Source organism: Ovis aries, chromosome 13 (genome assembly GCF_016772045.2).
Source record: "Ovis aries strain OAR_USU_Benz2616 breed Rambouillet chromosome 13, ARS-UI_Ramb_v3.0, whole genome shotgun sequence".
Lineage (NCBI taxonomy): Eukaryota > Metazoa > Chordata > Mammalia > Artiodactyla > Bovidae > Ovis > Ovis aries.
Window position 1 is genome coordinate 31,786,390 of NC_056066.1, and position 14,351 is coordinate 31,800,740.

At 38.5% G+C, this 14,351-nt stretch overlaps 1 protein-coding gene across 2 annotated transcripts in view; it reads left to right on the top strand.

Moving 5' to 3' along the window:
- The window catches only part of SLC39A12 (solute carrier family 39 member 12), an 82,261-nt gene that overhangs the window by 16,233 nt on the left and 51,677 nt on the right, over positions 1 to 14,351 (top strand). For both annotated transcript variants that reach the window (XM_004014250.6, XM_015099602.4), the window contains exons 4-6: positions 1,427 to 1,634; positions 7,599 to 7,771; positions 12,708 to 12,879. In XM_004014250.6, the coding sequence (XP_004014299.2) occupies positions 1,427 to 1,634; positions 7,599 to 7,771; positions 12,708 to 12,879 (553 nt within the window). The remainder of the gene's footprint in view (positions 1 to 1,426; positions 1,635 to 7,598; positions 7,772 to 12,707; positions 12,880 to 14,351) is intronic.

Genomic DNA, 14,351 nt, shown 5'->3' on the forward strand with positions numbered 1-14,351 from the left:
GGAATGAAAAGAGAATCCATGTCATCACTAGCCTATGGCTGGAGGAAGTTTTGGTTGATAAGGAGGAAGCTAAACCAAGTAGTTGAAGGCAGATGTGAAAGGGAGCGTGCTTTGTGATCATATAAGACAGCAGAGTCAGCTTGAAGTCAACATCAGGAATATAGATTTGAATGTTATCAGCCTTCAGGCTACACTTGAAGCTGGAGAAAAACAGTTCACCACTTGAAAGGATGAAAGTTAAACTGTGCCCCTCAGATTGGGACTTAGACTTATGGTATTTTAATTGCGATCACACCTGTTCTCAGGACTAATGAAGCTCAGATTCTTGAGGTCTCAGCACAGAAAGAAGTCAGTGAGAGAGAAAGTGATAGTTAAGAAGTGGATTTGTTTAGAGAGAAACATATGCCACAGTGTGGGCCATCTGAGAATGTAGGCACCAGGGTGTGGGGTTGTCAATTTTTAGAGGGCTGGGTAATTTTATAGACTAATGCATGGAAGGAGTAGTCCGGCTATTTTGGGGAAGGGGTGGAGATTTCCAGGAATTGGGCCACTGCCCACTTTTTGACCTTTATGGTCTGCCTTAGAACTGTCATGGCAACTGTGGGTGTGTCACTCAGCTTGCTGAGTGTGACGATGAGTATATACTGAGGCTCAAGTTCTAGAGAAAGTTGACTCATCCACCATCTTGGACATATTTGATTCTAATCAGTTTATGTCATGTCCCTCCTGTTTCATAATAGTCAGGGCAAGAGTCTCATCAGAGAAAACGCATCTTTAGATGAATAATGAGAAAGATTAGATAGGAAGAACCACTGAGATGGGAGATGAAAAACTCAGCGTCATGGCAGATGAAGGAAACAAGTATTTTCCAGATAGAGCTCCATCTGAGACTAGAAAATGATGCGACGCTGCGCTGTGCTGTGCTTAGTTGCTCAGTCGTGTTTCACTCTTTGCAACCCCATGAACTGTAGCCCATCAGGTCTCTCTGACCATAGGATTCTCCAGGCAAGAGTGGGTTGTCATGCCCTCCTCCAGGGGATCTTCCCAACCCAGGGATCAAACCCAGGTCTCCCGCACTGCAGGTGGATTCTTTACCGTCTGAGCCACCAGATGTTCTTCTTTTTTTTAAATTACTTTTGGCTGTACTGGGTCTTTGTTGCAGTGCGTGTGTGGGTTTCTCATTGCAGTGACTTCTCATGTTGTGGGGCACAGACTCTAGGGCCTGAGGGCTCAGCAGCTGTGGTGTCCAAGTTTAGTTGCCCCATGGCAGGTGGAATCTTCCCAGACCAGGGATTGAACCTGTGTTTTTTTGCATTGGCAGGCAGATTTTCAACAACTGAACCACCAGGGAAGTCCCTAGAGATTTTTTAATCAGAATAGCTTCAGAAGTTAACATTTCCTTTTTACTTTGTGTCTGATTTTTCAGTGTATGGAAACCAAAGTGCTGCAGAAAAAATCTGGAATCCTAAGCAGTGATGGTGCCGATGAAAACACTCTTCCTCAGTTGGCAGCGACAATCATTGCTTTGTCCCTCCAAGGTGTTTGTCTGGGACAAAGAAACTTGCCTCCCCCAGACTATTTTACAGAATACATTTTCAGTGCCTTGAATAGTACGAATACTCTTCACCTATCAGGTAAGGATGCTTTTCATGAATTTCATTTCCAAGTCACACCTACTAAATATAAACTGTTCCAAAAACAAAGGTGGAAGCATTGTGGTGACCGAGTTTGTTCAGGTATGTTTTAAACACCCTTTTTATCTCAGCTTGTAGCGAGACAGCCCAGGGGGCCTTGTCAGGGCAAACATGCTATGACATCTGTGGCGTGATAAGGCAAAACAAAAACAAAAACAGCACCCTTGAGCAGGGATGATGAGATTGTGGGTAGTAAATCTCTCCCAACCACTGAGGGAGAGATTTTTATGATCTGTTACTAGTACTAATTGGAATGTCCTAGGTGGCTCAGTGGTAAAGAATCTGCCTGCCAGTGCAGGAGATGCAAGTTCTATTCCTGGGTCAGGAACACCCCCTGGAGGAGGAAATGGCAACCCACTCCAATATTCTTACCTGGGAAATCCCACGGGCAGAGGAGCCTGGCAGGCTACAGTCTGTGGGGTCACTAAGAGTCGGATATGACTTTGCAAATGAGGGCACCCTAGCACTACTGTCTCTTTTGGTATAAAGTGTTGGGCAATAGGTGACGAAGTATCTTGTAGAACAGAGGTCTCCAGCCTCCAGGATCTAATGCCTGATGACTTCAGGACCTGATGTAATAAAATAATAGAAATAAAATGCACAATAAATGTAATGTGTTTGAATCATTCCAAAACCATCCCCTCCCTCCCACCTCTCTTCCCCCTAACTGCCCACCACCTGGTCCCTGGAAAAATTGTCTTCCACAAAACTGCTCCTTAGTGCCAAAAAAGTTGGGGACTGCTTGTGGAGAAGGATAAAAGGGTATTCCAAATGGTGCAAGAGGCTTGGTAGCAGTTTGCTTGGAACCATAAAAGTAAGTCGTGTTGTGTTAAACAGAAGCATTGTAAAATATGCGGCCTGGCTGCATTGTGACTGCCAGCATTTTAGGGATCTGAGATAAAATAGGACATCATGGAATGAAATCAGAATGTGTGTTTCACACATTTCTTTGTACTCGACAAGACATTAAGAGTGAAATGACTTAATTTTTTCATCTGCATTAGAACGCCCAGCTTTCTGCACACACCGAGGGGACTTGGTGTGTCACTTCATAGCTGGTGCTTTTGCCAACATATTTCCTCTTGGGAAGTCACAACACAGAAGAGAAATACAAATTTTCCAAGACGCCAGCAGCACACTCATGATCTAGATAAATCTTCCAACTTTGAAAGGGATCAAGGGCTAAGAGTCATCCAAATCTGCACAGAACTTTCCCTGACTTGTTTGTATAACCAGTTGAATGACAGATGTGTTTTTCTGTAATTCATTTTATATGCTTAAAGCCAGCGGTCCCCAACCTTTCTGGCACCAGGCACTGTTCTGTGAAAGAGAGTTTTTCCATGGACCAGAGGAGGGGGATGGTGTAAGGATAATTCAAGGGCACTACATCTGTTGTGCACTTTATTTCTATTATTATTAAACCTCAGCTCCACCTCAGGCATTAGACCATGAAGGTTGAGGACTCTTGATTTGACTTGTGAACACAAAGAGGGATGGAGAGGATGGGACAAATGGAGAAAGTAGCATGGAAACGTATATATTACCATATGTAAAATAGGTAGCCAGTGGGAATTCGCTGTATGACTCAGGGAGCTCAAACCAGTGTGCTCTGGGACAGCCTGGAGAGGTGGGATGGGGTGGGAAGTTGGAGGGAGGGGACATATGTATACTTACGGTTGATTCATGATGATGTATGGCAGAAATCAATACAATATTGTAAAGCAGTTTATCCTTCAATTAAAAATTAACTAATTTTTTTTAAAAAGGAAAGAAATTTTTATTAAGATGAAAACTGAAGCACCAGTCAATTGTGTTACCTAGCTGTCATCATTCAGAGAAGGCGATGACACCCCACTCCAGTACTCTTGCCTGGAAAATCCCATGGACGGAGGAGCCTGGTGGGCTGCAGTCCATGGGGTTGCAAAGAGTCAGACACGACTGAGCCACTTCACTTCCACTTTTCACTTTCATGCATTGGAGAAGGAAATGGCAACCCACTCCAGTGTTCTTGCCTGGAGAATCCCAGGGACAGGGGAGCCTGGTGGGCTGCAGTCTATGGGGTCGCACAGAGTCGGACACGACAGAAGCGACTTAGCAGCAGCAGCAGCAGTTGTCATCACTAGGACAGAGACCAGGAGAAGGCATGCTGTGCTGAGAATGATTTTGATATGGGAAAGAGGGATTATGAAATTGAGATTTTGGATGACTGAGTTTCAGCAGGACAGTTTCCATGTCAACCAAAGGAATGCAATTACTCCACTTTTCAAATAAAAATTTGTGCCACTTGAAGGCTCAACACTGGAGTACAGAATATGGTTGGAGGCAAGCTGTACTGTAAGATCAAGGCGAGCTGTCTGCATATGAAACCATCATGGACCTGGGATAAAAAACCCACATATTTGTGACAGATGTTCAGTATCACTCATTTGGGCACAAAGCAGCCACGTTTGCATTTGAGAACTCAGAATTCCTTCCCATTTCAGTACAATTAAATGCTTATTCCAGAGGCCCTGAGGCATTTTTTCTAACGGCTGCCTCTGAGTTAGGGCCCTACTGACACTGATTGCATTTTGGAGTAGGAGGAACAAAAGTTTGCTATTTTTACGTGGGTTTTTTAAAAAAATGTTTTTATTATAGAGATTGTCAAATATAAATAAAAGTAGAAACAATAAAACAATGAACTCCCATGTACACAGTCCCTACCTCAACAGGCAACAGCAATTTGGATAATCTTATTTTATATGTCCCTCCATTCTCTCCCATTACTTGATTATTGTTGTTCAGTTGCTCAGCCTGACTCTTTGCAACCCCACAGACTCTACCATGCCAGGCTTCCCCGTTCTTCACCATCTCCTGGATCTTGCTCAAACTCATGTCCATTGAGTTGGTGATGTCCTCCAACCGTCTTGTCCTCTGTCGTCCCCTTCTCCTCCTGCCTTCAATCCTTCTTAGCATTAGATCTTTTCCAATGAATTGGCTCTCTGCATCAGGTGGCCAAAGTATTGGAGGTTCAACTTCAGCATCAGTCCTTCCAGTGAATATTCAGGATTGATTTCCTTTAGAATTCATTATTTGATCTCCTTGCAGTCTAAGGGACTCTCAAGAGTCTTCTCCAACACCACAGTTCAAACACATCAATTCTTCAGCGCTCATTACTTGTTTATTTTGAAGCAAATCATCAACCTGTTGGTATTTCTGTATGAATCTCTAGAAGAGAAGGCTTTTTTAAAAAAAGCATCTATTAGCAGTATCACAACTAAAAAAGTGAATGATTCTATAATGTTCATTTTTTCAGCTTTTAACAAATATTTTCATTTTTTATTGAACTAGGATCTAAATAAGGTCTATAAAATGTGAATTGTTGATGTCATTGAAGTTTTTTTCAAGGTGTCTTGCCCTTCCCCTCCATATATTTTTTGGCAGGTTTTTTTTGTTGGAAAAATGTGCCAGGACTGTGCTATTTTATGTGTACCAGCTTTATAGTACATTTTAATTTCTGGTAGATCTAGCCTTCTTCATTGCTCTTCTTTTCAGGGTTTTCCTGGCTTGTTCATTCTTACTGACAAATATCACCTAACTGTTAAATTCTGGGGGATAAAAACCTTGTGATAATATTATTCTAATTGTGAAAAAATTATGAAATAACTTAGAAATGATATTTACAAGATGTTACGTTTTTAAATCCCGTAGTATGTCTTCCTATTTGTTTGTGTTTACATGTCTATTTTGTGGAATGTTCTACTGTTTCCCTCACATAGGTTTCAGACATTTCCTGGTACATTTATACCTAGACATTTAACTTTCTTTTTGTATCTCTTAACTGGGGTCCTCTCTTTCATTATAGCTTCTAACTGGTTTTTGTTTGTCCATATGAAGGTTAGTGATTTTTTTTTTTAGATTAATTTTGTAACTCACTCCATGATTAAATCTTTCATTTTATTTTTGCCCTAATTATTTAGTTTTCAGATATATAATTATACCATCACCAAATAGATATAGAGTTACCTCTTCTTTTTCAATTCTTGTATCTCTATTTTCTTTGTTACCTGATTATATTAGTTAATAACCTCAATATAATGGTGGATATTTTGAGAATGAACCCTTACCATGTTTTTGACCTTGAAAGAAAAGCTTCTAGTGTTTCCTCGTTGAGTTTAGAGAACATATGTTAAAAAGTATTTATTATAGTCTTTTATATTAATCCATATATTTACATGTCTAGTAGTCTTCATTTCTTCCTGTAGACTCCATTTACCATTCTGGTCATTTCTTTTTAGTCTAAATCACTTCACTTAGTCTTTCTTGTAAGACAGGTCTGCTGTCAATAAATTCACCATTCATTGTTTATCTGGGAATAATTTTATTTCACCTTTGTTTTCAAAGAGTTGTTATGCTGGGTATTAAATTCTTAACTGACAGTTATTTCTCTCCGCATTTTGAATATCTTATTCCACTACTTTCCGGACTCCAATGTTAAGATGATAAGTTAACTGTTAATTGTACTGATGTTCCTTTTTATGTGATGAGTCAGTTTTCCATTACTACTTTCAAGGTATAGCTTTGTGTTTGACTTGTTTTTTTATATTTATCCTATTTGATGTCTGATGAACTTATTGAACACGTTTATCGAGGTTTCACATCAAATTGAGAATGTTTTTAACCATTATTTTCTTCAATTTTTTTTTCTACTTCTTTCTCTCTCTCCTCTCCAAGTGACTGCCATTGCATATAGGTCAGTGTACTTGCTGTTTCCCATAGGTCTCTGAAACTTGTTCTTTTTTCTCTTTCTGTTCTTCAGAGTAGATTATTTCTATTAATTTATCTTTAACTCAGTAATTGTTTCTTCTGCCATCCCAATACGCTGCTGTGAATTTTTCACTTCACCTATTCTATTCTTCTAGTCCAGAATTTCCATTTAGACTTTATATAATTTTGATCTCCTGATTGAAAGTTGCTGTTTGTTAGTTTATTATTCTTATACTTTCCTTTAATTTCTCAAATATTATTTTCTTTAGTTCCTTGAACATACTGATGATCGCTGCTTTGAAGTCTTTGTCTGCTAAATCCAACATCTGGGAAATCTCAGGGGCATATTTATTGACTGCTTTTTTCCCTAACTCTGGGTCCCACTTTCCCATTACTTTGCAGGTCTCAAAAATTTTTTTTGAAACTGGCCAATTAAAATAAAACATTGTAGCAACTCTAGCTTGTAATTTTCCTAATACTGATGGTAACATTTAGAAAATACCAGAAATATATTTTTACAAGTAAGAAGATGAATAAATCTGAAGAAATTCACCATTATATTTATTCAATTATTCTCTGTGTCAATCAATTTTTAAAAGCCTACATTGTAGCAAGGGAAACTAAGCTGCAATCTATAAACTGACAACCATACCACAGCTGCCTTAGAAAATGAGGTCTGTTTTGCCCCTACAATCTCAGCTCCTTTTCAATTCCTATCTCTTTTCACGTTAAACATTTAAGAGGATATGATTAGATTGACTTTACTTTAAAATCATAGTTAATGTACTAAGGATGTATGGTGGTTAAAGGGAATAGCGTTTCTAAGGATTAATTCAGTTTCATCTTTTGTTTTCATTTTTATAGGGAACACCTAGAAAAAGAATTAATTGACTTACCAGAAGGCACTCCATTGATGGAATTGCCCATTTCCATTTCATCATGGTTCAGCTCTAAAGCTTAGGCAAGATGTTGTAAGGGAATCAATATCCATGTGGAGTATAAATGTTCTTCATTCTTATTCAGAATAATTTCTTGGCTTTTCATTAGAACTTGGAAATTTACTTAGTAACATATCTATGGTGTGGCCATGTGAAATTGTGATTATTCTGAAACTCGCTTGTCTTTATTCTGACACCAAATTTTGTATGAAATTTCTAGAACTAGACAAGCTCCTCAACACTCTCTGGACTAAAAGTACCTGTATCAGAAAAGATAAAATCCATCAGCTTAGAAGGAAACAAAACAGCCTAACAATTCATGATGGAAACTACCCTAATATATCTGTATCCATGGACCCAGAATCAGAAGATGGTCCAGTTTCCTGGGATCAGGTATTGTCATTATTCCTCTTGTATTGTTGTACTGTCAAAGGAAGCAACTGTGAACATTCTCTAAGAGTTGTAGAAAACTTCAAGGGTAATGTAGACTTCCTTAAATGTAAAAATATTCTATTTCCAGAGTGTAGTCAGGGTTTTTTCCTTTTACACATAGATCTCTGCAGATTTAAAACTTGAGGCCAAAATATTTAGGAGAATGGTATATATTACTCTTTCCTCCATACTGAATTCATGAATAATTCAGTAAACATGTGACCATTTATCATTCACCGTTGTGTGCACTAGGGGTAAAGAATTGAACAAAAACAGGCACAGCTCCTATGGAGCTACCAGGATAGTGGGGGATATAGACGTATAAAAACAATCATGAATGAATGCTTCAAATTTAGATTGGATTATGATGAGATTACTTTGGATTGTGAGCAGCAGAGAAATGGTGGCACTAAGAAGGTTTTTGAGAAAGGTGATATATGGACCTATAAATATATTCTTATTCTTACTTCCTGAAGTTGTGTTCCAAAGTACACTCATTAGTCTACTCGATACTACTTGTTTTTGTTTGCCTGGTTTGTTTGTTACTTGGCTGTGCTAGGTTTTTTTTTGCTGCACGAGGGCTTTCTCTTGTTGCAGCGAGAAGGGGCTACTCTGCAGCTGTGGTGCGCAGGCTTCCTATTGCAGTGGCTTCTCTTGTGGAGCACAGGCTCTAGGGCCTGCAGATTCAGTGGTTGTGGCACACACGCTTAGTTGCACGGTGGCATGTGGGATCTTAGTTCCCAGACCAAGCCTGCATCCCATGCATCTGCAGACAGATTCTTAATCACTAGGCCACTAGGGAAATCTGGATAATACTTTGTTCTTTTTGGCCTTGCCTCATGGCATGTGGGATCTTAGTTCCCCAACCAGGGATTGAACCCTCTCCATTGGAAGGGCAGAATCTTAACTACTAGACTGCCTTTTTCTTAAAAGGGGGTGTTATTGTCAAATCTGTTTGGGAAATAGAGATATCTATTGCACTGCAGCATATTAACATGCCTCGGGAGGTCCTGTAGTAAATAAAATTCTTTAGTCTTATTGAATTCAGCATTTTTCAGACTCTGTTACACATAGAAATCTTCCATGCCCTTATCATTTAAAATCTCAGAAAACTGATATTCCATGATAATGGCTTATATTTAATGAGTAAATTAATACTATGTATTGGATACTGCAGAGTTTCCCCTGCATTTCTTCATTTAGTTATTACAACAGCTGTATGAGGTTAGGTTAAATGATTCTACCCTACCGATGAGGAAATTGAGTCATGGAACTAATAAGTAGTTGATTAAGTTCACAGAAACTGAGGATATATACATAAGTTGCCCATAGCATATTCTATGCTCTTAACAACTATGCTATTGTGGTTTTTTTTGCTATTGTTTAATAAATGTTGATTTAAAGAAAATAAGACTACTTTTTATTTGTATCTTGAATGAGTTATTATTCCTATTAAGCACAAATCTGTATATTGAAAGAGCAAAATTATGTAAATATTTCTAACAATAGTTGTTCCTGTAAGTTATTAATACATGATTGGGAAGTATTTCATATTTTTGCTATGATATATTTTAAAAAGTTAATTTCTATTAATTATGCCACATAGTAAAGGCATCAATTAAAGTTAATTATTTTAAACTCACAGTGTAGTCACTGAAGGTAACAAGTTGATGCCTGTATTAATCCTTGTTTGTGAGGTCTCCTTAAATATTCCTTCAGGGCCAGCTCTTCTTAGGAAGAGAACTCATTTGTCTGATGGAAACCCTATTTGCATAAATAATGAAGGTTATTTCTTAAAATTTAGGGATTATTTACTTAAGACATGCATTTTCTAAGAACAGTAACTGTCATCTTCTGTGATAACTATAAACAAAACCACTTCTTTCTCAATTATCTGTTTCAACATTCACTTTTTTTGTGACTCTTGAGGGGACCCTAAAGTAGGAGACTAGATCTGAAGATCAGCCTGTATTATTTGGACCAGTCAGTCTCAAAGTGTTGTCCCTGGGCCAGCAGTATCAGCAGTACGTGGGACCCTGTTGGTTGAATTCTCAGGTTCCACCCCAGAATCTACTGAATTATACACTCTGATTGTGGAGCCCAGCATCCTGTCTTTTAACTAGCCCTCTAAGTGATTCTCAAAACGAAAATGTGTTTTTAAAGTTCCCACAAAGGTCTTATCACATCAACACAAGTGTACAAGTATATTGAAGTTTTAGGTAAAGGAATAAAGCTATTTTAAATGTTATTGACTGAATCATCTAATTTTCATTCTATTTTCTTTTTTATTAAAAATAGTTTGCCAAAATTTAAAGGAAATAATGAATCACTTTTAAGGACATTTGTATTAGTGATTTCAGAAGAAATGTAATGCAACAGTAACCTAAATAGTATAGGAATAGCAAGTAAATATTAAGGCCATAGAAGCTTATAACAGAATAACCTTACTCTACAAGAAGGTGTTCTAAAACTGGAAACTATTCAATTCCTTGACAATGAACTAGGGAGAGAGGCATGGCATCCTCTTCATGTCTATTTCTCCACTCTTTTATTTCCCAGTCAGGCATTTTTCATTAAGAATATTTATTATGAAGGGTTCATCATAAGATGTTTATGGTTAGTTTCCCTTTATCGTTGCCAGTATTTTTAATGATGATATAATTCTATTCCATGATTAATAAATAGTGCAAAAGAGACTATTGTCTTTGGTGTAAATTATTTTGATAAAGGGGGAAAAAATTACAAATTTAATGTTCTGTTGTTGCCTCTTGTAGTAGAAACATTTTGGAGTTCTTGCCCAATCTTTCTGAGAAATGCCTTCCCCACCCACAGGGCTGAGTCCAGCAGCCGTATTTGAACAGTATGATGTCATTTCCTGTCTTGGGGGCAAAACTGATGGAATCAAATAACACTGGAACAAGAAAACCCATCCATGGCCTTGTTGAGACAATCAGATCTGTCAGGACTTGCGGACTCAATCCAATCTTTTTTTTTCAGTTCGCAGTGATCTTTATTATTTATAACTCCATATTAGCACATCATGTGTGCATACTTTATTGATTCTTTCTTCTATTTATGAACATATGAGTTATTTACAGTATTTTGCAGTGACAAGCATACTATTACAATGAATAATGTTGCTGTTCAGTCACTAAGTCATGTCTGACTCTTTGCGACCTCATGGACTGCAGCATGCCAGGCCTCCCTGTCCCTCACTATCTCCGAGAGTTTACCCAAGTTCATGTCCATTGAATCAGTGATGCTATCCAGCCATTTCATCCTCTGCCGCCCTCTTCTCCTTTTGCTTTCACTCTTTCCCAGCATCAGGATCTTTTCTAGTGAGTCAGCTCTTCACATCAGGTGGATGGAATGGGTTGGTGCTTATATGGCCTGTTTTTTTAAAAGATTTTTTTGGATGTGGATCTCTTTTAAAGTCTTTATTGAATTTGTTATAATATTTGTTTTGTTTTGTTTTTTCCTGTGGGGCATACAGGAGATGCCTCCTTGGGGAGATCTTATCTCCCCAAGCAGGGATCGAACCTACACCCCATCCATTAGGAGGTGAAATCTTAACCACTGGACTGCCAGGGAAGTAACTGCCCATGTGTTTATTAAAGAGAGAAGGCCAGACTATGAAGGGAAATGGATGTCTGCAGGGGGAAACAGAAAGGAGAAAAAACAGAGTCCTGAAGAAATAGAGAAAATTCTTTGGTTTTCATTTTCCAGCTTCCAGTTGAATTCCTCATAAAATGTGGCTGTCCTTCCCATGTCAGACATCCTCTGTAACCTTAATACATCCTTCTCTGGGTGTTTGGTGGTTTAAGTGGCTCTGTTCCATGCAACAAAGCGTCTCCCAATCAAGATAAAGCTTTTCAACCCTTGGGATCATCCCAGAGGATTTGTATTTGGGAAAACCCAGCAAAGTCATCATTTTCTGATTAGCCATGTTTCTTTAAAATCCCTACTTTCTATAGCATGGCAAATCAATCCTTGGACATCACTGATTTTTTTAAAGATACTTTACTGTGACCTCAGATCACACTGCTCTTGCATTGGGGTCTTATTTCATTAGAAGACATCTGTTCGTGCTAGTGAAACTACACACCTTTCTCATCCACATATGAACACTTTTCAATGTAATTTTTGATGCATAAAATGTCAGCCCTTAACACTTCTGAAGTGGACAAATGCTTTCAGGCAGTTTTTAGAAATCTGTTTCATTTATTGTTTAGCTACTTCTTTCATAAATATCCCTATACAATATGAAAAAATAGATAAAAATTAGTGAAATCTGTAAGTGATAACAATGATTTCAATTGTTTCTGTGGTGAAGGGCTGTCAAAGAACATAGGTCACCATATCGTTTAGTGCTTCCACACCAGCAAGTTGACACAGCTTTCACTTTTAAAAATATTACCTTTACGTTTATTGCTTTTGAAAATTCATGTTGCCAACACAGGTTTATTAAATCAGATAATATTAAGGACAATGATCTTATTCCTCCAGAGCTCCTGTTTATCCTATAAAGTTTTAACTTCATTAATAATACAAAACCATGCCCCCAAGAGTCTTAAGGCTTGCTTAGGCTGCTGGTTAGAACGCCATCCAGCACATCGTAAAACATTGTGCATCTCTTTTCAGGAAAGAAAAATGTGTGCAAAGCTCCTACTACACAATACTCAGAATGAAAGTGAGATGCAGCGGCTAGAATCAGAGATGAAAAGCAGTCCTCGAGAGTTATGTATGGACAGAAGGGTGCAGGGAAGCACACATAGTAACGGCTTCATGTGTTGACTCCAACCCTTCCAGTTTAGTCCTGATTCCTCCAGGATGGTAGTTGATGGTGAGTTTGGTCCAGTGCTGAGGTTGGTAAAAACATATGTTCTGCCTCCTACAGACTTGCTTCTCTGCCGGGCAGCTGGTGAACATATTTCTACAGAACAAGATTTCACCCATTTCTAAGGAGGACTTTAAGCAGATGAGTCCAGGAATCATTCAGCAATTGCTCAGCTGTTCTTGCCAGCTGCCCCAGGACCAACAAGCAAAGATGGCACCCACCACGCTGGAGAGTAAGTCCTGGCTCTTCACTCAGAAAGCCAATGCACACAATCCACGCAGTGGATTCGTGATGGTGAAGGAAGGATACGTACCATACACCAGGCACTGTTTTAAGCATTTTACTTTGATCAGCTCATTGAGTCTTTACAACAATGCTACCAGCTAGAAATTATTATTATCTTCACTTTAGAGATGATGAAACTGAGGTACCTGGAAGTTAAATAACTTTTCGAAAGACACGTAGCTAGTAATTGATAGAATTGGGATTCAATCACAGGCAGTGTGGCCCCCTAGTCCTTGTTTTTAACCACCTATGCTATACTACAGTTCATTTATATTTTGTGGCTAACTTACATAAATCGATTCTATCCCCTATCTTTGACTCATAGACCATAGTTGAATACCTTTATCATCTCAAGAATGTTATAGAAATGAAATCCTACAGTACGTATCCTTTTGGGATTTAGGGGTTTTTTCCACTCATCAAAATTTCCTTATAATCCATCTAGATTGTTTTGTGTATTAATAAATTGGTTTTTTTTTATTACTGAGTAGAAGCAGGGCAAAGGCTAACAGAGTTTTGCTAACAGAACACACTGGTCATAGTAAACACCCTCTTCCAACAACACAAGAGATGACTACACATGGACATCACCAGATGGTCAACACCAAAGTCAGACTGATTATATTTTTTGCAGCTGAAGATGGAGAAACTCTATACAGTCAGCAAAAACAAGACCTGGAGCTGACTGTTGCTCAGATCATGAACTCCTAAATTGAAGAAAGTAGGGAAAAGCACTAGACCATTCAGGTATGACCTAAATCAAACCCCTTATGATTATACAGTGGAAGTGAGAAATAGATTCAAGTGATTAGATCTGATAGAGTGCCTGAAAACCTATGGAAGGAGGTTTGTAACATTGTACAGGAGGCAGTGATCAAAACTAACCCCAATAAAAAGAAATGCAAAAAGGCAAAATGGTTGTCTGAGGAAGCCTTGCAAATAGCTGAGAAAAGAAGAGAAGTGAAAGGCAAAAGAGAAAAGGAAAGATATACCCATCTGAATGCAGAGTTCCAAAGAACAGCAAGGAGAGATGAGAAAGCCTTCCTAAGTGATCAATGCAGAGAAATAGAGGAAAACAATAGAATGGGGAAGACTAGAGATCTCTTCAAGAAAATTAGAGATACCAAGGGAATATTTCATGCAAAGATGGGCACAATAAAGGACAGAAACAGTATGGATGTAACAGAAGCAGAAGAGATTTAGAAAAGCTGGCAAGAATACACAGAAGAACTATACAAATAGGTATTAATGACCCAGATCACCACGATGGTGGGTGTGATCACTCACCTAGAGCCAGACATCCTGGGATGCAAAGTCAAGTGGCCTTAGGAAGCATCACTATGAACAAAGCTAGTGGAGGTGATGGAATTCCAGTTGAACTATTTCAAATCCTAAAGGATGATGCTGTGAAAGTGCTGC